At 37.4% G+C, this 25,968-nt stretch overlaps 2 protein-coding genes across 2 annotated transcripts; both read left to right on the top strand.

The window, feature by feature from the left end:
* Positions 1-2,549: 2,549 nt before the first annotated feature.
* On the top strand, positions 2,550-6,449 carry LOC307259962 (C-type lectin domain family 2 member L-like). Its single transcript, XM_080040057.1, has 8 exons — positions 2,550-2,672; positions 3,132-3,197; positions 3,323-3,376; positions 3,491-3,589; positions 4,652-4,825; positions 5,273-5,436; positions 5,630-5,748; positions 5,890-6,449. Exons 1-8 carry the CDS (start codon positions 2,639-2,641, stop codon positions 6,023-6,025), a joined length of 846 nt encoding a protein of 281 aa, XP_079896183.1. The 5' UTR covers positions 2,550-2,638; the 3' UTR covers positions 6,026-6,449.
* A 1,410-nt stretch (positions 6,450-7,859) lies between these two features.
* On the top strand, positions 7,860-11,116 carry LOC307259707 (uncharacterized protein; the record flags this gene model as incomplete). The annotated part of the gene is made up of 7 exons (XM_080039652.1): positions 7,860-7,923; positions 8,758-8,838; positions 8,930-9,040; positions 9,141-9,335; positions 9,957-10,117; positions 10,429-10,550; positions 10,809-11,116. The coding sequence occupies 7 exons, from the start codon at positions 7,860-7,862 to the stop codon at positions 10,999-11,001; spliced, it is 927 nt and encodes a 308-aa protein (XP_079895778.1). The 3' UTR covers positions 11,002-11,116.
* Positions 11,117-25,968: the final 14,852 nt, after the last annotated feature.

The following is a 25,968-nucleotide window of genomic DNA, read 5'->3' as shown; positions in this document are numbered from 1 at the left end:
GGATAGCAAGACGCGCCGCCGAGTAGACACGTGTGATGCTGTCACTGGAAAGCTCTTGGAACATGCAGGGGATTCTCTTGCATTAAGAGAAAGGGTTCCAGACACTCACAAAGAACGAGCATACTGGAGTGGGACTTACGCGTGCTTGGTGCTTACATGTGCAACCTCCAAAGGTTCTAGTGTGTGTTCACAAAGTTCAAAGTCTGCAAGCATCAGATCAAAGCAATCAAGCCTGTCCTCTACAAAGAAACTGGAAGCTGCAGCAGAGCTAGCTGCAACTCTAGCCACATTAAAGGTCTTAGAGGACATGGAACTTAAGGAAAAAGAGCTTGGGAACCTTGAAGTGGAGAACAGAAAGAAAATTGCATTTCAAGAAGAAGAAAACAGAAAGAGGCGTGCACTGCAAGAAGAAGAAAATGCTGCAAGAAAAAATGCATTAGAAGAGAAGCGTAGGCAGTTAGAGCGCTTAGAGACAGTTAAGAAAATTAATGCTGCAAAAGCCCGACTGCAGGTCTACGAACAGGAAGTGGGTTCGGACGAAGAGATATCAGAGTTGCTCCATAGCAGTAAGCATGTGAAAACCAAAGCTAAACTTACTCAAAGAAGTCTTTCTGCGCATCATGTGGCAACACCACAAAACGCAACACATGTACAACCTGCTATGATGACACAGACTGTTGAAAGTGTGCAACCTGCTGCCATTGCTCATCAAGAAGATAGCACTGCAGCACTTGCCAAAGCAATAACGGAGTCGATCAACGCAAGCCATCTCCCAATACCAGAGCCTTCTGTTTTCAATGGAGACCCACTAAGGTACAAAGACTGGAAAACGTCCTTCGAGACATTGATCGGCAGGAAGAACATTCCAGTGAATGAGAAGGTCTACTACCTCCGCAAGTATGTTGGAGGGCCTGCAAAGAAAGCTATTGAAGGTTACTTCCTGCTAGGCACGGATGCAGCCTACTATTCAGCATTGGACATCCTGGCAGAAAGGTATGGAAGCCCCTTTGTGATTGCCAAGGCCTTCAGGGACAAGATAACTTCATGGCCAAAGATAGGACCCAAGGACAGCATTTAACTGAGGGAATTCTCAGATTTTCTACGAAGCTGTGAAGCAGCTATGTCGCAGATAAAGAGCCTCGCAGTCCTAAATGACTGTGGTGAAAACCAAATAATGCTAAACAAGCTTCCTGATTGGTTAACAGCCAGATGGAACAGAAAGGTCCTTATGGTTGAAGAATCGACACATGACTTCCCAAACTTCAGCGAATTTGTTCAGTTTGTTGCAAGAGAAGCCAAGATAGCATGCAACCCTGTGACATCTCTTCATGCTCTGAAGTCTGGTGATAGTGAAAAGGTTAAGACACCAAAGTCTCGAAATGTTGGTGCAAAGGTGCTGGCAAGCAGCACAGAAGAAAACCCAGACCCTAAAGCATGTGTCTTTTGTGAGAAGTTATACCATGGCATTCAAACATGCCGAAAGTTCAAAGACAAGTCAAACTCAGAAAAGGTCAAGTTTGTGCAAACTAAAGGACTGTGTTTTGGATGCTTGAAGACAGGACACCTTTCCAAGAACTGTGAAAAGAGGAGTGTCTGCGACACATGTAAAAGGAAGCACCCTACCTGTTTGCATGAAGATCGTGTCAAGGATGACGGGAAGAAAGATGATGAGAGAAAGGAGAGTTGGAAACAAGCCAAAGAGAAGGAGAAGTCTAAGGAAAGGTCGGATTCTAAGCAGTCAAATGAAGCTTCTAAGGAAGCCACCTCTAACCGTGTGGTGCAAGACATGGATGGAACCTACACGTCCACCGTTATTCCAGTGTGGTTGTCAACAACAAGCAACCCAGAGTATGAAGTTCTAGTATATGCTTTACTGGATAACCAAAGTGACACCACCTTTATCCTGAAAGAAAAGGCAGATGCTCTGGACACACAGAAGGAGCCAGTGCAACTTAAACTCTCAACATTGTCTTCGAGAAGTACAGTCATTCCAAGTCAGAAGTTAACTGGGTTACAGATCAGAGGCTTTTATTCAGCAAAGACAATTACTCTTCCAGTTACCTATTCTAGAGACTTCATTCCTGCCAATGTGAGTCACATTCCTACACCCAAGACAGCAAGAGCATGGCCTCATTTAGAGCACCTTGCGGAAGAGATTGCTCCTTTAATTGACTGTGACGTTGGCTTGCTTATAGGTTACAATTGTTCTCAAGCACTGTTACCCAGAGAAGTTGTGTCCGTGTCCGTTAACTGGAGGGAGTTACACAACTATTGGGACATTTGCCCGTTGCAGAAGCAAAGGAAATAGGTCTGTATTGGCAAACAGACAACTATTTTTTATCTTGTATAATCAATGTTCTTGGCTGAGGCTTTCCAGTTAATATGTCACATAATGAAAACTCAGAAGTTGCGGTTTGTAAAGCAATGAAGTCGTAGTGGGAAGAGGAACCTCTTGTGTGTTCCTCATTATGCATTACCACTGTCTGTCTGGTACTGGAAGCCAAGTCTGTCTTAAGTGGCACCGCAAATAATTGGGAAGTACCAGTGTCTGTTAAAGCCTGCTCTCATCTCTGCACTGAAACAGAAGTACGGCATTGTAGGACTTCTACGGATGGAATAAGAAATCCAGTATTCTTCAATGGATTTTAAAAATGCTGCTCCTGCTCCAAAAGGTAAGTTGCTTATTTTTTTTCCTATTTTTTTAATACAATTAACAACTACTGTAATAGTGACATTTTCAAAGCTGCAGTGAAGGCTCAGTGAGTGAGATCTGCACATGATTTTTGACAAATTTACTCCCGAATGCTTATAAAAACTTGTTTTGCTTTTTAAACTTGTTTTAATTGTGTTTTTGCCTTGTTTTATGCTTGTTAGGCGACCTTGAGTGCCCTGAAAGGCGCCATATAAAATAAATGCATTATTATTTATTATTATTAAAAAGTAAAACCATCAATACATAGAATACATTTTACAATTCAGCCATAATTATACTTAATTACAATTGCAATCATGATTTGAATAGGAGCTTTTTCGTGTATTTCTCTTTATTTAACCTTATATTCATACAGTATAATATACACTAAAGAAAAACATGTAGAGATTATGAATCCCTTGTTGTTACTGTCAACCAGAGCAAGAAAAGGAGGCGGGAATTTATTTGAATGTAAAATCTAAAAGTCCGGCCACTACTGCACCTGGTAAGACTATTTTCATTCTATCAGTTAAGCTACACAACATTACAAAACACACAATATGCTTATATTTTTTTGGAAAAAGAACATAACTTACTGACACTTTATGGTGACTTACTATTATTTCAAAGTTTACAGTACAGTTGCAGAGAACTTCATTGTGGAGAAAATCAAACCAAATAAAGGTACATTTTGCATTTTTTCTTGTCCTGCTTGGAGGCGATTGACATATAGGACATTGAATAATTGAGTTATATGTGCAATCATGATTTGAATAGGAGCTTTCTCATTTCCATCAGATGACAAAGCAGCTGAACACTCTCACTCTCGGGTGTTGGTGATTCTCTTGTGGATACTGTGTGTCCTCCTGGTGGTCAGCGTCTGTGTCAACATCTACAGTGAGTTTTTCAACGAGCGATGAGTGAAGCTAACATTACATCTAGACCAACAGAGTCAGTATGGGATGTGTTTTATTAACGGGGGAAAAAAACTATTACATTACTGTAATGTGAGTTCTGCTTCATCTGAATACTCTGTGTTTTACTCTTATTTCTAAATGTAAAGTTTAAATTGGTTAATTTTTTTTTATATACTGTATATATTTTTTTTTAAGCTAATTTGATATTAATGTGTTACGGTTGGGTCTGGAGGACACAGGCGCAGAGACAGTGTGAGTAAAAGAAGATTTATTTTAGGAGAAAACCAGTAGGGTGTTAGGACCGGGATCCGGGGAGGGAAACTGGCTGGCATGGGGGTCCAGGGAGAGAGCAACGGGGCAAGTCCAGGGGGCTGAGTGGAAGCAGGCTAGAGCGGGCAGGCAGGAGGGGTCCGAGGAGTAGTGCTGGAGAGCTAGGGCTGGAGCTGGTGGCTGGAGTCAGGCCGGGAGAATGTGTGAAAAACAGAAGCTACAATCTGGCAGTGTCTGGAAGGTAGGCCCGGGTATAAGTAGCGCAGTTGATGAAGATTGAAGGCAGCTGCGAATGTTGTTAATTGACTCCAGCACACCAGGCTCCACCCCTGCAATTAGCTCAGCACACAAACACAGGTGAAAAGGGAAAACACATATAAGGCCAAGGAGCCCAAACGGGATCATGACATAATGGAACATACTAAAATATAACTTCAACTCATTAGAGCCTATTTTAGAATACATTATTCCTAACCATTTTGCGATGCATTCATACCATAATTTTTTGGGGATTGGGAAACCAAATGTTTTTGTTCCAATTGAACATTGCACATTTTCAAACAGTCTCTAAATGAAGGCTTTAAAAAGTGTTGCCTGGTCACATGATAAGGGAAATTGCTGCGTCAATACGGAAGATAGGGAGCTTAAAAATAAAAATGTCAACATGATAATAACATGGAAATCAATGTTGTGGGAAAATATGTCTTAATCAATTAAACATATGAGCTATGAAGTCACTAACTCACACTCTGTCTTCTCATTCTCAACATAGTCGGTGTGGGGATGGACATAGTGAAAGCAAACCTCAGCAACATGACCTCAGAGTATCAGCAGCTGATAACAGAGAGGAACGTCTTAGAGACTGAGACAGCCAAGCTAAACTGGACGCTGGGAGTCATCATGACATTTGACAACTTTCCAGTAAAGAACTACTGCCCAGAAAAAAGTATGTGATTCTTTCTATGTCCATACAGTAGGTCTCATTCTTAACCCACATGTATTAGCTTACTTGGAGAATAAATATGTGTTGTGAATAGGGCAAATGAAGGGTGAAGTAATAATACTATGTATTTATATACAGGTAGCCCTCGCTACCTGCAGAACTATGCAACAAAAAAAGTCATTAGTTCAGCAGCTTTTTGGTTAATAACCAAATTATTGGACAAATTAAAATGTTGATCCGCTGACGGCGCTAGAAAAAGTTGCTAAATCAAAAAAAGGGATTCACCAACTAACACTGATATTTATCTACTAATGATAGTATGCATCAATAGTAATCTATTACGGTATTCTGGATGCACTTTAACTGTCCATTATGTGACACGGTGAGCCCAAGAACAATATAGTATTTAATGCTCCGAATAATAGATTCTTATCTTGATCCATTTCTCAGGGATCTCTGACTGTCAGCTGTGTGAAAGAGACTGGATTCTGTTCCAGGAGAAGTGCTACTTCTTCTGGGACGAAAGGGCTCCTTGGAAGACATGGGAACAAAGCAGAACTTATTGTCGAAATGCAGATGCAGATCTGGCTGTTATTGATAGTGCACAAGAACAGGTGAGCTCCAACACAATATAGCCACAAGTTACTCAAGGAGCTTCATAACTGCATTTTAATTGGAAATTAGGGATTAGGCTACATGCCAATTTAGAGTAACTAGCTAAACCAAAATAATAAAATCACATTACAACCTTTCCTAAAATGCAATGAAAAAATGAATGAAAAAAACGTATTTCTTTATGACTCACAGGAGTTCATCAGTAATCACACCAAGCCCTACTACGATGCCTATCATGGATACTGGTTCGGGTTGAAAAAAACTGGTGACCAAGACTGGCTCTGGATTGATGGACGTAATGTCACTTTAGAGTAAGAAAGCCTCTCTCTCTTTTCGATAAACATTTAATTGACCCCTCTCAGCATCATGTTATTAATTACATTATTTGTTGTTTTATAAGCAGTAGGAATAATGTTACTAAAGGTATAAATATTCATGTAATGTGTTTGAAGGTACTGGAAGCAGACTAACACCCATGGTGATTGTGCACTGATGATCCCCGGCCAAACCGCCAGCTGGAACCAAGAAAACTGTAATATTCGTAACAAAATAATCTGTGAGGCTGAGGTTCTGATGTGGTCCAATTAGTTAAAATGTTGTCTGTTTACTCAAAGTATTCACTCATCATGTTTCCTACTACATTTTCAAAACAGTTTATACAATTTTGGAAAATAAGAAATTGCAAAACAAAATATAAAACAATATGTAACTTTTCATCATTTTCCCTATTCCTCTGTTATTGTGTTTTTTTTCTTCAAAATCCGTTAGTTCTGCTCCTGTGATCGACATCTTGCAGGTGCAGAAGTTTCTGCTGTGACATAATAACCAAAGTGTTTCAATGTGTTGTGCAAAAAAAGAGAGAAACATTTTATCTTCCACAAGAGGCCTTTGTTAGTTATATTCACTATTGTTATGTTCTTTATCCCATGTGTTATGCATGTTCATTAAATTCATTTCTTAATTAATTTCACCATTACTACTATTTACCCTTATTTAACCATTGTTTTTCTTAGTCCCCTTTTCCTTATTTCAATTATTTGTCTTCTATTATGTAAATTTGTTTTAGTTTCCATTGTTGGCTTAAGTTGTGCTATATAAATAAAAATCTTACTTTCCCAATTTTTCTCAAGTGAGAGGCAATAAACGGAGCCAATCTAATGTAGATATCAAAAAGAGGGAACTTGGTTATGGATAAGGAAATGGATACATATTTAAGGCATCAACCACTCCCAGAAATGTTACATTCCCGTCAGTATGGACATGGAATATAAGGGAATACATCATCCAGCTAAAAGAAAAAAATACTGACATATCTTAAAAAGGAGGAAGTTGACTTAGCACTTCTCAAGGAAGACCGCACGAAAGGCTTGAGCAAGAATGGTTGGGACCTTCTTATTTTTCATCTGTAAGATCAAATAGCACAGGAGTGTGTTTCTTTGTTTACAAACTGATCTATTTGCATTTGGTATTTGCATTACACATTAAATCTGATGCGTCACTGTAAATCGAAGGTTACTAAAATGCATTTCCTCATATCAGTCTATTTCTTCTATAGCTTAAAGCATTCTACTTCATTTAATTGGACGTAAACAACACAGAATATCTAACTGTCTGAATAACAGATTTTCACATGAATTCAAACGCCTTTCAAAGTGTTTCTTAAATTGATTTACAGATTATTGCCAAATTAAAATAGCCAACAGTGAAAACAGTCTCCACACATTATGATTGGGCTCTATACTCCCCCCTGGTGGCAACACATAGAAACTACAGAGGCCCCATAAGGTTTGTGTTTACATTTTAATTCATGATGTTTAAATGGGAAAACACATAAATAACCAAAGGTTGAAGACAAACACACGATAGTTGTTCTGAGCAATATAGTTCATTTGAGTGAAATATGTTTTTTAATCAAACGATTTATATATGTTTACAGCCTTTCTCTGCTCCCATCATTTTTTTTTTTTTTTTAAATCTAATTTTTTGTTTACACACAATTAGATTGTATTTGTTGAAACAGTTTAGGCAGGTGTTGATTCCCCTTCGTGATCATTTTGGAGTAAGGAAAAAATGAAAACAAAAGTTTCTACATGCTGATAGGCAGACACACGTCCTTCAAAAAAACTAAACCAGATGTAGTCCAGAGAAGATTTAACAGCCAAATATACAAATGTGTTACTTCCTCATTTTTATTTATAAACATTATAATAAGATCCGTGATGACTATGCCTTTGCATAGTGTATGATGAAACTTGCCCCTGCACACAATGAGCCCAACAACTCCACGGTCTTACAACACTCTACCAAAAAAAAAGAAGAACAGCAGTTCTTTAGTGCCGTCACAGAGACCGCCATTTAAACCTCTGTGGTTCTATGACTTTATCTTTCTGTCTTTGAGTGTCTGCAAAAACTAGATTAAAAAATGGTGGAGGAAGAACTGAACTACGTGGCGGTGGCTTTCAAGAAGAATGGTTTATCTAGACATGGTGAGTCATGTTCACTGTGTCTTTTTGAATTGTTCCTTGTACTCTGGTGTACATATACAATCTGCTGAACTGAACCCACAGCTGTGTAACTCAGCTCTGGTGGAAAGTAACTAAGTATCTTTACTCTGGTGTCTTAAGTACGTCTTTCTATTAGTCGTTGTTGTATACCCTGTGACTTTTAACTTTACTCCAATACATAGAAGACGGAAATATTGTATTTTTACTCCACTATATTTCCCAAAGTAACATTTGACATAAAACTTCCCACTTTAAATGAGTAACCGCACTTTCACATTCCTTCCTTTGTAGTTATTTATCAGCTATTATAACCAATTGACATAACATTTAATAACCGACATTGACATGGGCTGACTGACACAGGAAACCTGCTTTCTGGGTAAAAATGCAGTATTTGTGTAAAAGGAATTTTTCAAACCTTTAAGCCTCAAGTTCCTTGACAATTTGAAATATATATTTTTTCACTTCAACACTTTTGAGGCAGATTTATGAAATATTATTTCCCTCCCACATACTTTTTATCTAATTTGAACATGTACCTGTTACTTTATTCCTAATATTTCAAACTGTGCACTATTTGGTGTCTTTGAACAGTTCTAATTGTTGTAACTGTAAATGTTCTATATGACAATAAAATAACTTGAAACTATAGTTGTCTCAGCAAAAAAATATATTCAGTGTTTTGGTAAACAAGCGAGGGCTTCTCTCTTTGTAAGTGTCTTGTAATTGCCAAAGGAGGATGTTGATATGCCTCGCTGAACACCAGGAAGTGACTTTTGAAATATTTCATTTCATTTCCCCTTCTTTTCGTTGCAGAGAAACCAATCGACTTGGAAATAATCTACGATGAGATCACGACTGAGGATTTGGCAAGGGATACAAATCCTGTCATCTCAGGTTATTTCTGCTTTACAACAATTTAAAAAAGTACGAAATTTGCTATAGGAACTAGTTTAATTAATTTATATTTATATGTTTTGTTTTTTAGAAGAAAAAGAAAAGAAAGCTCCACTGTGTACTCTGCTTCTTCTGGTGGCAGCAGGTTTGGGGATAGTTTGTGTCATTTTGGTGTGCGTCATCATCACAGTGTGTATCTATTGTAAGTCTTACTGTTCATCTACCTGCTCTCAAAGACTTTTAAGGCATTTTGATGACAACAAAGTGAGTGCAACAATAACAGTTCATTCTCCTGACTTCAGTTAATGCAGTCATGTCAGAGAATCGCAGTGAAATCACCAACCTAACAGCACAAAATCTGCAGCTGTGGGCGGAAAAGAGGGACTTAGAGAGACAGACAGAAGAGCTGACCAGGCAGAAAGACGGATTCAACTGGACCATGGGAGTCATCATGCAGTACAAGACCTTCCCAGTGAAAACCCGTTGCCCTCAGAGAGGTGATAACGTACTGTAGTGCTCTCTGGTCTGTTTGGGTTTTGTCACCACTCGTAGTTCTACTGGAAAACTTTACTTTGCAGCTCCTTTATTATGAATGTACTGTATTTTTTTCACTTAAAGCTGGGGTGGAGGATTTGGGGAGAAAATGGTAGTTGGGATAGAGATTCGAATTCAAATACCTCAACCGCTCCACTTGTTCTCTTTGGTCCCTCCCCTATGGTCCCTCCCTGACACGCTCTACACCAACGTGCCAAAGTGAATGGACAGTCCCAACAGCCAATAAGAACCGATAATCGGAGCCTCGCTCTGATTAGTCAAAGTGTACAGCTCATTTTAACTTTGACCAATCAGAAATCATATACCCCAGCTTTAACTTTTATGGCATTTAAAAAAAAAAATCTACTCGTGGATATTGTTTTCTGACATGATTATTCTTTCACAGCTTTGACATTCTGGCACACAAAAGTGTAATGATTTAGAGTGAATTTATCATGATCAAAGAGTTTGATGAAGGGAAATGTCTTTATTTGGAAAGATATGTGAAAAAAACAATATATAGGCTATACATATAGGTATACATTCTTAATTTTGATAGTTTCCTTATTTTTTTTCTTTAACAGTGTGTAAACCTTGTCTGGATGGTTGGGTGTTGTTTCAGTTAAACTGCTACCTGTTTAGTAAATCGAATTTTTCCTCCTCCTGGAGAAATTTGGAGGAAAGCCGCGATCATTGCAGAGAGAGGAAGGCAGATCTGGTGGTGATTGAAAGCCTGGAGGAACAGGCAAGACTGATTTCGTATTGATATGTTCAATCAAAGCTAGAGAGCATCCACGTTTCTACAGTATCTTCATTCAAAAAAAGGGAGACGCATAGTGTCCAGAAGCGTGGCCTTATGAGACAGACAGTCATTTACCTAAGCTTCACAACTATACTAAAATTCCACATTTGATTGGTTTAAAAAACTCTTAAGTGTCTCGAATCCTTTTTGATATGCATCTATAATTTTGTTATTAATATTTTTAGTCACATTTGCATTATTTATTTATCTCTCTTCTCTTTTTTTCTAAATTAACACCTGTATCACAAATGTAGGAATTCATCAATAACAACACAAACTACTACCATGATGACAAGCATGGCTACTGGATGGGCTTGCGTGACAAGGATGAGATGAATACTTGGTTGTGGGAGGATGGAAGCAACTTCACTGTGACGTAAGCACAAAAGAAAAAACCCACAATATCACTCAACAGTTCATAGCCATTAGAGCAAAGCAAAGGAAAACGACGCTGTAAATCCATGGGAGTTTATTTACAGAGCTAAATGAGAAAAACTTGTTATTGTCTGTGAGCTTTAGAGATGTTGGTAGGCCGATTACATTTTTCGCTTCTCATCTTACCCTCTGAAAGAATGCGAATATGTTCGAGTCGAGCAGACACACTGACTGATATCCTATGTTTCCCTATGGCCAGGTATTGGAGAACACAGCAAGGTAGTTCTGGAGCGTATTGTGCTCTCACTCTGTCACGTGCAGATCCTCTGGCCAACTGGCAGAAAACAGGCTGTGACATGAAGAACCGCTGGATCTGTGAAACAAGAGCCTTGGTCAAATCGGATATAACCAAGAACCAGATGCATTATCAAAATAAGTTAATAGACAATTAAGAAATAAATCTATAAGTCTATCTAGAGAAGATGTTAATCCTGTTCTTTAAAATACAAATTACGGGGCAAACTTTTCCTTATGTGTTGGAAGTATCTCTTCCTACTAACATTTGAAAGTACACCATCACCTTTGGGTTGTATATTGTATAGCGGTCTTGAATGTACTGTAGTATATTTAAATTAGAAAACCGAATAAAGACTATCTATTATTGTTGTCTGCTGACTAAATGTACTAATCTGTTTATATGGACATATATTGTATTATATTATAGTATATTATATTGCATTGTATTGTATTATGTTATATTATATTATAGTATAGTATATTGTGTTGAATTGTATTATATTGTATTGATTGTATTATGTTTGTTTTGTTGTATTGTGTTATGTTATGTTATATTTTATTTTTGTGATACATTGTATATTTTACAGCAGTATGTAAAGAGGGTAGGCATAATAAGCCTCGGCTTCGTCCTATACCCTTTTTCGGCCATTGATGCTTTTAAGGAAAGTTGTTTATCTTCTTTGTGTTGTGTCTTGTGGTCATGGACCGAAAATAAAAACATTTACTACTACTACTACTACTAAATAAACGACTATTGGTACACCTGTACAATGTTAAGCAATACAACAGCTCTGCCATAGATAACATCTTGTATCACCGCCTATTATGAATGTGATTCATTTGTATAGAGTTAAGTCTTCAGTCGGAACAAATAAGCAATTTTTTTCGGTAACACTTTACAATAAGGTACACAAAAAAAGAGTAGTTACCCTTTTAAAAAGGGTAGTTAACTTTTTTAAAAGGTAAGTTTACCTTTCAAAAAAGGTAAGTTAACCTTTTAAAAAGGTAAATAAGAAATACAAATGCCAAATAGTTTTATCTTGTGTAATCAATTTGCCTTGTCATTTGAGGATGTCATATGTGAAAAAAACAAAAACAAAAAACAAAAAAAAACAATCTCAATTTGGATAGGGGGAAGAGGAACCTCTTGTTTGCTCCCCATTGTGTAATGAGGCTGTGTTCAGTCTCACCTCCAAAGGATTGGTACCAGTGTCTGTTAAAGCCTGCTCTCATCTCTGCACTGAAACAGAAGTACGGCATTGTAGGACTTCTACGGATGGAATAAGAAATCCAGTATTCTTCAATGGATTTTAAAAATGCTGCTCCTGCTCCAAAAGGTAAGTTGCTTATTTTTTTTCCTATTTTTTTAATACAATTAACAACCACTGTAATATTGACATTTTCAAAGCTGCCGTGAAGGCTCAGTGAGTGAGATCTCCACATGATTTTTGCCAAATTTACTCCCGAATGCTTATAAAAAGTAAAACCATCAATACATAGAATACATTTTACAAGTCAGCCATAATTATACTTAATTATAATTACAATCATGATTTGAATAGGAGCTTTTTCGTGTATTTCTCTTTATTTAACCTTATATTCATACAGTATAATATACACTAAAGAAAAACATGTAGAGATTATGAATCCCTTGTTGTTACTGTCAACCAGAGCAAGAAAAGGAGGCGGGAATTTATTTGAATGTAAAATCTAAAAGTCCGGCCACTACTGCACCTGGTAAGACTATTTTCATTCAATCAGTTAAGCTACACAACATTACAAAACACACAATATGCTTATATTTTTTTGGAAAAAGAACATAACTTACTGACACTTTATGGTGATTTACTATTGTTTCAAAGTTTACACTACATTTGCTGAGAACTTCATTGTGGAGAAACTCAAACCAAATAAAGGTACATTTTGCATTTTTTTTTTGTCCTGCTTGGAGGCTCTGTATGTGTAATCATGATTTGAATAGGAGCTTTCTCATTTCCAGCAGATGACAAAGCAGCTGAACACTCTCACTCTCGGGTGTTGGTGATTCTCTTGTGGATACTGTGTGTCCTCCTGGTGGTCAGCGTCTGTGTCATCATCTACAGTGAGTTTTTCAACGAGCGATGAGTGAAGCCAACATTACATCTAGACCAACAGAGTCAGTATGGGATGTGTTTTATTAACGGGGGAAAAAAACTATTACATTACTGTAATGTGAGTTCTGCTTCATCTGAATACTCTGTGTTTTACTCTTATTTCTAAATGTAAAGTTTAAATTGGTTCATTTTTTTAAATTCTTTTTTATTTGTTAAGCTAATTTGATATTAATGGAACATACTCAATTATAACTTCAACACATTAGAGCCTATTTTAGAATACATTATTCCTAACCATTTTGCGATGCATTCATACTATAATTTTTTGGGGATTGGGAAACCAAATGTTTTTGTTCCAATTGAACATTGCACATTTTCAAACAGTCTCTAAATGAAGGCTTTAAAAAGTGTTGCCTGGTCACATGATAAGGGAAATTGCTGCGTCAATACGGAAGATAGGGAGCTTAAAAATAAAAATGTCAACATGATAATAACATGGAAATCAATGTTGTGGGTAAGAAAATATGTCTTAATCAATTAAACATATGAGATATGAAGGCACTAACTCACACTCTGTCTTCTCATTCTCAACATAGTCGGTGTGGGGATGGACATAGTGAAAGCAAACCTCAGCAACATGACCTCAGAGTATCAGCAGCTGATAACAGAGAAACAGCAGTGGATAACAGAGAGGAACGTCTTAGAGACTGAGACAGCCAAGCTAAACTGGACGCTGGGAGTCATCATGAAATTGGACAACTTTCCAGTAAAGAAATACTGCCCAGAAAAAAGTATGTGATTCTTTCTATGTCCATACAGTAGGTCTCATTCTTAACCCACATGTATTAGTTTACTTGGAGAATAAATATGTGTTGTGAATAGGGCAGATAAAGGGTGAAGTAATAATACGATGTATTTATATACAGGAGGTAGCCCTCACTACCTGCAGAACTATGCAACAAAAAAAGGTCATTAGTTCAGCAGCTTTTTGGTTAATAACCAAATTATTGGACAAATTAAAATGTTGATCCGCTGACGGCGCTAGAAGAAGTTGCTAAATCAAAAAAAGGGTTAATTAAAAAAAATTAAAAATGGGGGGGGGGGCATTAAGTGGGTTCACCAACTAACACTGATATTTATCTCTAATGACAGTAATATATCAAGTTAAATGCATTAATTGTAATCTATTACGGTATTCTGGATGCACTTTAACTGTCCATTATGTGATACGGTGAGCCCAAGAACAATATAGTGTTTAATGCTCCAAATGACAGATTGTTATCTTGATCCATTTCTCAGGGATCTCTGATTGTCAGCTGTGTCAAAGAGACTGGATTCTGTTCCAGGAGAAGTGCTACTTCTTCTGGGAGGAAGAGGATCCTTGGAAGACATGGGAACAAAGCAGAACTTATTGTCAAAATGCATCTGCAGATCTGGCTGTTATTGATAGTGCACAAGAACAGGTGAGCTCCAACACCATAAAGCCACAAGTTTCTCAAGGAGGTTCATTACTGCATTTTAATTGGAAATTAGGGATTAGGCTACATGCCAATTTAGAGTAGGCCCACCCATCTTAACCAAAATAATAAAATCACATTACAACCTTTCCTAAAATGCAATGAAAAAATGTTTCTTGGTTTTAAAATAATTGGTAGCTAGAGGGTTTTAATCTTTCCAAGAAGTGAAAGTCTGCATGTTTTTGTTGATCTGACACTTTATGACTTACAGGACTTCCTCAGTAATCACACCAAGCCCTACTACGATGCCTATCATGGATACTGGTTCGGGTTGAAAAAAACTGGTGACCAAGACTGGCTCTGGATTGATGGACGTAATGTCACTTTAGAGTAAGAAAGCCTCTCTCTCTTTTCGATAAACATTTAATTGACCCCTCTCAGCATCATGTTATTAATTACATTATTTGTTGTTTTATAAGCAGTAGGAATAATGTTACTAAAGGTATAAATATTCATGTAATGTGTTTGAAGGTACTGGAAGCAGACTGACACCCATGGTGATTGTGCATTGATGATCCCCGGCCAAACCGCCGACCAACCCGCCAGCTGGGACCCAGCAAACTGTACTATGCAGAACAGAATAATCTGTGAGGCTGAGGTTCTGATGTGGTCCAATTAGTTAAAATGTTGTTTGTTTACTCAAAGTATTCACTCATCATGTTTCCTACTACATTTTCAGAACAGTTTTTACAATTCGGGAAAATAAGAAATTGCAAAACAAAATATAAAACAATATGTAACTTTTTGTCATTTTCCCTACTCCTCTGTTATTGTGTTTTTTTTCTTCAAAATCCGTTAGTTCTGCTCCTGTGATCGACATCTTGCAGGTGCAGAAGTTTCTGCTGTGACATAATAACCAAAGTGTTTCAATGTGTTGTGCAAAAAAAGAGAGAAACATTGTATCTTCCACAAGAGGCCTTTGTTAGTTATATTCACTATTGTTATGTTCTTTATCCCATGTGTTATGCATGTTCATTAAATTCATTTCTTAATTAATTTCACCATTACTACTATTTACCCTTATTTAACCATTGTTTTTCTTAGTCCCCTTTTCCTTATTTCAATTATTTGTCTTCTATTATGTAAATTTGTTTTAGTTTCCATTGTTGGCTTAAGTTGTGCTATATAAATAAAAATCTTACTTTCCCAATTTTTCTCAAGTGAGAGGCAATAAACGGAGCCAATCTAATGTTGATATCAAAAAGAGGGAACTTGGTTATGGATAAGGAAATGGATACATATTTAAGGCATCAACCACTCCCAGAAATGTTACATTCCCATCAGTATGGACATGGAATATAAGGGAATACATCATCCAGTTAAAAGAAAAAAATACTGACATTGACTTAGCACTTCTCAAGGAGGACAGCACAAAAGGCTTGAGCAAGAATGGTTGGAACGTTCTTATTTTTCATCTGTAAGATCAAATAGCACGGGAGTGTGTTTCTTTGTTTATAAACGGATCTATTTGCATTTGAGTCCTTTAATAAAAATAATGTTTTGGAAGGTATGTGATAATACATGACAGGGGTGATCCTTATATTGGCAACTTAGGGTTTGGGGTTAGCTTGTACAGGCAAAACAAATATAAATAAATATAAACATAATATTGCTGATGGTTCATCAGACATAGTGTGTTACAACATGGCTGATCATCAATTAAGAAATACAAACAAGTAGGGCTGTAACCATACAAAAACTCACGATTCGATTTGTATCATGATTTTTGACCTACGATTCGATACATTTTTAAAATTTGAAAAGCATTTTATTTAAATAACATTTATGATAACATTTAACTAAATGTTACATTTGATAACAAATAACCTGAACATATTTTAACACAAAGAACAATATAAGCAAAGAAAAAATGGCGATTCTGCCTTTTCACACCGCGATGCGGGATCGTGGCTCTGTGTATCGCGATTCTTGGTTCGTTACACATATCGTTACAGCCCTAGAATTACAGTTTTTTTCGATTGCTAAACGACAGTGGGCACAACTGGAACGACAAGTGCACAACTCTAACTACACTATGCACAGCAGCGGTTCATTCGGACCAAACTCTAGCTCGTTTTTCATTGATTAAACACAATTTTCAAAACTCTACACACCTATCTCATGGCTTAACCACAGCCTGCACAACACTGTAGATTTCCAGCCCTTTTTTTCAAACACTAACACACTACTGCCACAACTGTAAACCACACATTCAAAACAGAATGAGTGCATTTCAAACACTGCAGATTGCAATTTCAACTGAAACACTAAGATGTCTTGTTTTAGACTTGTTAGTGAACATATACAGTATAAAGGGAAAGCTCAAAAATATATATTTTTTTGGAAATGGACCAATGAAGACAGGTTGTTGGAGGGAGAAGAGTGGCAGTGAGAGTGTGGATGTGTGGAGGAAGACATAGAGCTGTAATGTCTGATGAAATACAGTAAGGGCTACACTGATAGACCCTGTTGTGAATCATGGTCTCTCATTGAGAGAGGCAGGGTAGAGAGTGCAACCCAATCTGCAAAAATCTAAAGTTGCATCTGTAATACGGAGTTTCCAGCAAACAAACAGCTTAGAGTTGCCTTTCCTTACAGTAAATGACAATATTACAGGATAGATTTCTGTATTACAATTATATAATGTTTACACAGATAAATACTACATTTGGAAATGTTTTCAATAAAATATACAAAATGTGTATCTATTGAAGCAAACTTCAGATTTTCATTTATTTTTGTTTTCCTTAAAAAAACTGGTATGTTATAAAATAAACAATTTCATGTGAAAGAATTTCACCCTTTCATCAAAGAAAATATTATGTAATTTGTGTGAAATAACTCAAATTATTCAAACTGTAAAGATTAAAAGTTTGTAATTTGTGTATTGGGGTTTGATGCTAGTGTTTGTACTCAGAGCATATTCTGAGTGACAGTGTGTGTTATCTCAGTGAGGACAATTCATAGTGTTTGCTGCACTGAGCCTATTTTGCAGGTGAAGTGAACTGTTCAGCTCCAATGACTGTTGGTAGTGCAGACTGTAGTTAGAGTTTTGCACATTGAGCTACAGTTGTGCCCACTATGGTTTAGCGATCGAAAAAAACTGTAAGCAACCAGTTAAGGTGCGAACACACTACACGCGTTACACGCATACAGACACGTATAAAATCGGCTATTTTTCCATAGGGAACCATTGGTTTACGCGCGTACATGGCGCGTAGATGCGTCACTCGCGCTAAAGCAACATTTTAGCCGCGTATATACGCACCTACGCAGCTACGCGCGGAGTTAAAAAAATTGAACTTTTTACGCTCCTACGCGTGACGATTAGCCGCGTTGGCCAATCAGCGTTGGGCTTGACCCGACGTCACATACATTGGCACGGTCGGAGAACAGTGTAGGCTACTGTACACAGAGGCTGATGAGAGACACCGAGGAGGAAAATGTATTGCAGGCAGCCGGGCCGGTGCTGTATGACAGCAGCTCGGTAATAGAAGACGTGGGGAGAGTAAACCAGGAGAATGGACTTCCTGGTTAATTCAGTGAATATGTGCGGCTGTGCTTTAGCCGATAAAACAAGTTAGCGCCGTATAGCATTAGTTAACTCACCCGGTTGTGTGCGGGAGGCTAGCGCCTCATATTATGAACCCAAACATGACGGCTATGTCCGGGGGACTTTCACAACAAGTACAGCGAAGCACCGGTGTTGATCTACGCCAGCCACGGTCCCCTGTCGCAGCCAGGTAGGGTAATGTTGGCTACTTGCCTTTATGTTATGCCGCCGTGCACCGATGCTGCTGTAACTGTGTTTGTTATGTAGCTGTCGTGAATATGCAATGCTGTTTTAATGCTAGGCTATTTGTGCTGTTCAGTTTGTCTTTTGGCACAGTTGTTGGCCGTGTTGTTGTTGTTTTTGTGCGGACATGCACGCTGTTGTGTCGGGTCGGGTCTGATCGCAGCCATGGTTAATTAGGGGAAATACAATATCGGGAGGGAGACTATGCACGTTACGCGCGTAGAACCATTTTTGACACAAAATGATCAAGCAACATTTTAGCTGCGTTACGCACGTAAATCTTACGCGGGTAACGCGTGTAGTGTGTTCGCACCTTTAGGGATTTGACATGACAGGTTAAAAAGTTAAAGGATGGAGGTGGAGGATTTGGGGAGAACATGGCAGTTGGGATAGAGATTCGAATCCAAGGGCCAATCTGAATAGTCTTTTTTGCATAGGAAATTTCCTTTCCTATCGAGATGACCCGGAAGTAATCGGCGGATAGGTGTTTCGAATTCTCAAAATGCTTAGGAAAGGCATAGGAAAGGAGCCTCGATTCATCCTTCAACCCTCCTTTACCATAGGTTACTCCGGACCAACCTATGCGAAAGGAAAGGAGATAGTGGTATCCCATAATCCTTTACGGCGGGAAGATTTAAAGCAACAGGCCACCGCCGGAGTTTACCGACTCTACACGAATACGAACGAGAGGTAAAACAGAAGAGAGGAGAGGAGAAGAGAGGAAGATTTAACTCGGCTAAAACAAAATACCCCCCCCCCCTCCCCTATAAAGATAATAAAGAACTCATAAAAGACCAACATCATAATAGTTATTTTCGTAGCAACATAATTTACACCATAAGAAAATAAAATACCAACTTCACATTTAATGAAGTTACTGGGGGCAGTTCAATTCAACATCAACATAAGTGAAGCCTCTTTTTATTCCACATGTGAATTGGGATATATGCCAGTGATTCTCAGTCTGTTGGCGACAACCTGATTAAAATCAATATGAAAAGAACGCGTGGATCAAACGAGCGCTTGTTGTAGTCAATTTTCGGCTAGTGTAGTTTCACGCTAGTGACTCACGTCAGCAATACTCGCCGTCGCGCAATGACGTCGGTTAGGAAAAGTGGAGTCGAATTATTTTGAAATAGTGCTGTCTTTTCCTATGTTCGATAGGAAGCACCTTTCATCTCTCCTTAACCCCAATGACGTTTAGGGGTTAAGGTATAGGAAAGGAGGCTAATAGGTTAGGAGATTGGACTATTCGGATTGGCCCCAAATACCTCAACCGCTCCACTTGTTCTCTTTGGTCCCTCCCCTATGGTCCCTCCCTGACACACTCTACACCAACACAGTCGTGCCAAAGTGAGTGGACAGTCCCAACAGCCAATAAAAGCAGAATCGGAGCCTCGCTCTGATTGGTCAAAGTGTACAGCTCATGTTAACTTTGACCAATCAGAAATCATATACCCCAGCTTTAAGATCAGTATTAGACAATGTTAAAATGTGTCAACTTCTTCTGATTGAATGATGGGGACGTTTGCCCGTTGCAGAAGCAAAGGAAATAGGTCTGTATTGGCAAACAGCCAAATAGTTTTATCTTGTGTAATCAATTTGCCTTGTCATTTGAGGATGTCTAGCAAATATGTGAAAAAAAAACACTCTTAATTAGGATAGGGGGAAGAGGAACCTTTTGTTTGTTCCCCATTGTGTAATGAGGCTGTGTTCAGTCTCACGTCCAACGGATTGGTACCAGTGTCTGTTAAAGCCTGCTCTCATCTCTGCACTGAAACAGAAGTACGGCATTGTAGGACTTCTACGGATGGAATAAGAAATCCAGTATTCTTCAATGGATTTTAAAAATGGTGCTCCTGCTCCAAAAGGTAAGTTGCTTATTTTTTTCCTATTTTTTTAATACAATTAACAACCACTGTAATATTGACATTTTCAAAGCTGCAGTGAAGGCTCAGTGAGTGAGATCTCCACATGATTTTTGCCAAATTTACTCCCGAATGCTTATAAAAAGTAAAACCATCAATACATTGAATACATTTTACAATTCAGCCATAATTATACTTAATTATAATTGCAATCATGATTTGAATAGGAGCTTTTTCGTGTATTTCTCTTTATTTAACCTTATATTCATACAGTATAATATACACTAAAGAAAAACATGTAGAGATTATGAATCCCTTGTTGTTACTGTCAACCAGAGCAAGAAAAGGAGGCGGGAATTTATTTGAATGTAAAATCTAAAAGTCCGGCCACTACTGCACCTGGTAAGACTATTTTCATTCAATCAGTTAAGCTACACAACATTACAAAACACACAATATGCTTATATTTTTTTGGAAAAAGAACATAACCTACTGACACTTTATGGTGATTTACTATTATTTCAAAGTTTACACTACAGTTGCAGAGAACTTCATTGTGGAGAAACTCAAACCAAATAAAGGTACATTTTGCATTTTTTTTTTGTCCTGCTTGGAGACGATTGACTTATTGAATAATTGAGTTATATGTGCAATCATGATTTGAATAGGAGCTTTCTCATTTCCATCAGATGACAAAGCAGCTGAACACTCTCACTCTCGGGTGTTGGTGATTCTCTTGTGGATACTGTGTGTCCTCCTGGTGGTCAGCGTCTGTGTCATCATCTACAGTGAGTTTTTCAACGAGCGATGAGTGCAGCTAACATTACATCTAGACCAACAGAGTCCGCCTGGGATGTGTTTTAATGGAAGAAATAACAATTTAATTACTGTAATGTGATTTCAGCTTCCTCTTCATCTGAATACTCTGTGTTTTACTCTTATTTCTAAATGTGTAGTTTAAATTGGTTAACTTTCTTTTGTTTTTTTATGATTTTTTAAGCCAAATTGATATTAATGGAACATATTTATAACTTCAACTCATTAGAGCCTATTGTAGAATACATTATTCCTAACCATTTTGCGAAGCATTCATACCATAATTTTTGGGGGATTGGGAAACCAAATGTGTTTGTTCCAAAGTGGTCAAACTGGAAGGCAAAGTAAATATTCAGTTTTCATATTGTATCAAGATACTGATATTGAACATTGCACATTTTCAAACAGTCTCTAAATGAAGGCTTTAAAAAGTGTTGCCTGGTCACATGATAAGGGAAATTGCTGCGTCAATACGGAAGATAGGGAGCTTAAAAATAAAAATGTCGACATGATAATAACATGGAAATCAATGTTGTGGGTAAGAAAATATGTCTTAATCAATTAAACATATGAGATATGAAGGCACTAACTCACACTCTGTCTTCTCATTCTCACCATAGTCGGTGTGGGGATGGACATAGTGAAAGCAAACCTCAGCAACATGACCTCAGAGTATCAGCAGCTGATAACAGAGAGGAACGTCTTAGAGACTGAGACAGCCAAGCTAAACTGGACGCTGGGAGTCATCATGAAATTTGACAACTTTCCAGTAAAGAACTACTGCCCAGAAAAAAGTATGTGATTCTTTCTATGTCCATACAGTAGGTCTCATTCTTAACCCACATGTATTAGTTTACTTGGAGAATAAATATGTGTTGTGAATAGGGCAAATAAAGGGTGAAGTAATAATACTATGTATTTATATACAGGAGGTAGCCCTCACTACCTGCAGAACTATGCAACAAAAAAAGTCATTAGTTCAGCAGCTTTTTGGTTAATAACCAAATTATTGGACAAATTAAAATGTTGATCCGCTGACGGCGCTAGAAGAAGTTGCTAAATCAAAAAAAGGGTTAATTTAAAAAAAAATTAAATGGGGGGGGGGGCATTAAGTGGGTTCACCAACTAACACTGATATGTATCTCTAATGACAGTAATATATCAAGTTAAATGCATCAATTGTAATCTATTACGGTATTCTGGATGCACTTTAACTGTCCATTATGTGATACGGTGAGCCCAAGAACAATATAGTGTTTAATGCTCCAAATGACAGATTGTTATCTTGATCCATTTCTCAGGGATCTCTGATTGTCAGCTGTGTCAAAGAGACTGGATTCTGTTCCAGGAGAAGTGCTACTTCTTCTGGGAGGAAAGGGCTCCTTGGAAGACATGGGAACAAAGCAGAACTTATTGTCAAAATGCATCTGCAGATCTGGCTGTTATTGATAGTCCACAAGAACAGGTGAGCTCCAACACCATAAAGCCACAAGTTACTCAAGGAGGTTCATTACTGCATTTTAATTGGAAATTAGGGATTAGGCTACATGCCAATTTAGAGTAGGCCCACCCATCTTAACCAAAATAATAAAATCACATTACAACCTTTTCTAAAATGCAATGAAAAAATGTTTCTTGGTTTAAAAATAATTGGTAGCTAGAGGGTTTTAATCTTTCCAAGAAGTGAAAGTCTGCATGTTTTTGTTGATCTGCCACTTTATGACTTACAGGACTTCCTCAGTAATCACGCCGGGTACTACTACTCCGTCAATCATGGATACTGGTTTGGGTTGAAAAAAACTGGTGACCAAGACTGGCTCTGGATTGATGGACGTAATGTCACTTTAGAGTAAGAAAGCCTCTCTCTCTTTTCGATAAACATTTAATTGACCCCTCTCAGCATCATGGTATTAATTACATTATTTGTTGTTTTATTAGCAGTAGTAACAATTTTACTAAAGGTACAAATATTCATGTAATGTGTTTGAAGGTACTGGAAGCCGAAAGGTGTCCGCGGTGATTGTGCACTGATGATCCCCGGCCAACCCGCCAGCTGGAAACCAGCAAGCTGTTATATGCTGAACAGAATAATCTGTGAGGCTGAGGTTCTGATGTGGTCCAATTAGTTAAAATGTTGTTTGTTTACTCAAAGTATTCACACTCATCATGTTTCCTACTACATTTTCAGAACAGTTTTTACAATTTGGGAAAATAAGAAATTGCAAAACAAAATATAAAACAATATGTAACTTTTCGTAATTTTCCCTACTCCTCTGTTATTGTGTTTTTTTTCTTCAAAATCCGTTAGTTCTGCTCCTGTGATCGACATCTTGCAGGTGCAGAAGTTTCTGCTGTGACATAATAACCAAAGTGTTTCAATGTGTTGTGCAAAAAAAGAGAGAAACATTTTCTCTTCTACAAGAGGCCTTTGTTAGTTATATTCACTGTTATGTTCTTTATCCCATGTGTTATGCATGTTCATTAAATTCATTTCTTAATTAATTTCACCATTACTACTATTTACCCTTATTTAACCATTGTTTTTCTTAGTCCCCCTTTCCTTATTTCAATTATTTGTCTTCTATTATGTAAATTTGTTTTAGTTTCCATTGTTGGCTTAAGTTGTGCTATATAAATAAAAATCTTACTTTCCCAATTTTTCTCTAGTGAGAGGCAATAAACGGAGCCAATCTAATGTTGATATCAAAAAGAGGGAACTTGGTTATGGATAAGGAAATGGATGCATATTGAAGGCATCAACCACTCCCAGAAATGTTACATTCCCGTCAGTATGTACATGGAATAAAAGGGAATACATCATCCAGCTAAAAGAAAAAAATACTGACATATCTTAAAAAGGAGGAAGTTGACTTAGCACTTCTCAAGGAAGACAGCACGAAAGGCTGGAGCAAGAATGGTTGGGACGTTCTTATTTTTCATCTGTAAGATCAAATAGCACAGGAGTGTGTTTCTTTGTTTACAAACTGATCTATTTGCATTTGAGTCCTTTAATAAAAATAATGTATTGGAAGGTATGTGATAATACATGATAGGGGTGATCCTTATATTGGCAATTTAGGGTTTGGGGTTAGCGTAAATTGAAGACTAGCTCTACAGGCATACAAATATACATAAATATAAATATAATATTGCTGATGGTTCATCAGACATAGTGTGTTACAACATGGCTGATCATCAATTAAGAAATACAAATAAGTAGGGCTGTAACCATACAAAAACTCATGATTCGATTTGTATCATGATTTTTGACCTACGATTCGATACATACAACGATTTTTGAAATTTGAAAAGCATTTTATTTAAATAACATTTATGATAACATTTAACTAAATGTTACATTTAATAACAAATAACCTGAACAGATTTTAACACAAACAACAATATTAGCGATGCGGGATCGTGGCTCTGTGTATCGTAATTCTTGGTTAGCCCTAGAATTAAGCAACCAGTTAGGGATTTGACATGACTTAAAAAGTTAAGATAAGTATTAGACAATGTTAAAATGTGTCAACTTCTTCTGATTGAATGATGGGGACGTTTGCCCGTTGCAGAAGCAGAAAAAATAGGTCTGTATTGGCGAACAGACAAATATTTTTATCTTGTGTAATCAATTCGCCTTGTGATTTAGGATGTCTAGCAAAAAAAAAAAAAAAAAAAAAACACTCTCAATTTGAATAGGAGGAAGAGGAACCTCTTGTGTGTTCCCCATTGTGTAATGAGGTAAGGCCGTGTTCAGTCTCACCTCCAATGGATTGGTACCAGTGTCTGTTAATGCCTTCTCTCATCTCTGCACTGAAATAGAAGTACGGCATTGTAGGACTTCTAAGGATGGAGGAAGAAATCCAGTATTCTACAGTGGTTTTTAAAAATGGTGCTCCAGTTACAAAAGGTAAGTTGCTAATACTTAAAAAAAATGTAAAATAGCAAAGGCTTCACTAGAATTTAAAATCTCTTTTATTGTAGACTACCATCTTACTAAGAGTTATGTGTGCAATAAACTATCATTGATCCTAACAAAAACACACATATTTTGTTTTCCTTGACTAATTATTATTTTCTTTAGTATGACAAACAATTACAGTTCACACCAATTTAACACTCTCACAGTTTTGAGTGATGACTATCTTTCTCCATTGTTTTGATGCAGTTAAAAAGAAGGACCTTTAAAAAAAAATTGACATAAATATTTTTTCAAGGCATTGAATAACAAGCTGAAACATGTTGTCATTTTGTAGTGATCAATAAAATAGTTTAGGTAGCCTCTTCACTGCTCCATGGTTTTACATCATTAGGTCATGGCTTTCCATATACACATCACACCTATTGACCTTTTTATAGCTGCATTGAAGCTACAGTGAGTGGGACATGGACATGAGTTGCGGTAGTTCAACTTTAAAGCAAATATAGCCAAGCTAAAAACAACTTATTTTATCCCTGGGTGTGTTTATAAGATATAGTCTGATGTAACCATGGTTTGTCCAAATGACAATATGCAATAATGTGGAGAGTGTCGTAATCTCTTTGCTTCTGCTTTTGGAAACAACAGCAAGAAATTATTCAAAGTTCATTTGACGCTGTGATCACATTATGGCCTTGACAGGCTCAGCTCACATTTGGCAGATGTTCATCAGATCAAAAGATAACAACTTCAACAGCATGATAATAAAAAACTCACTCACATAATATACAGCTCTGACAAGAAAAAGAGACCACTCCAAATGTTCTGTGTACTGACAACATATCTACCAAATTCCCCCAAAAAGTATTGTCATTAAGAGCATTTCCATTAAGTAATGTAGAGAAGATTTAAGAAAAAGCCAGACTGGTCTCTTATTTTTTTCCAGTGCTGTATCTCTCCTGTGAACTTCCCATTAAACAATGAACTCATACGTAGTTCCCTCACAAAGTCATTTATTGTAAAGAATCCTTCATTTGTCTAATCATTTCCCCATATCGCTGTTACTGTCAACCAGAACAAGAAGAGGACGCAGCAGTTTATTCTGAAGTAAAA

This window comes from Ammodytes marinus (genome assembly GCF_949987685.1).
Source record: "Ammodytes marinus genome assembly, chromosome: 13".
In the NCBI taxonomy this organism is placed as follows: Eukaryota; Metazoa; Chordata; class Actinopteri; order Uranoscopiformes; family Ammodytidae; genus Ammodytes; species Ammodytes marinus.
The sequence above is the reverse complement of the archived record's forward strand: the minus strand, read 5'-3'. Positions and strand labels throughout refer to the sequence as shown.

Excerpts from the sequence above, each read along its gene's own strand:
- LOC307259962 (XM_080040057.1), top strand. The coding sequence starts at position 2,639 with ATGGATTTTAAAAATGCTGCTCCTGCTCCAAAAG. Across the intron at positions 3,198-3,322 it reads TCCGGCCACTACTGCACCTG|TTTACAGTACAGTTGCAGAG; the intron begins GTAAGACTATTT and ends ATTATTTCAAAG. Across the intron at positions 3,590-4,651 it reads CGTCTGTGTCAACATCTACA|TCGGTGTGGGGATGGACATA; the intron begins GTGAGTTTTTCA and ends TTCTCAACATAG.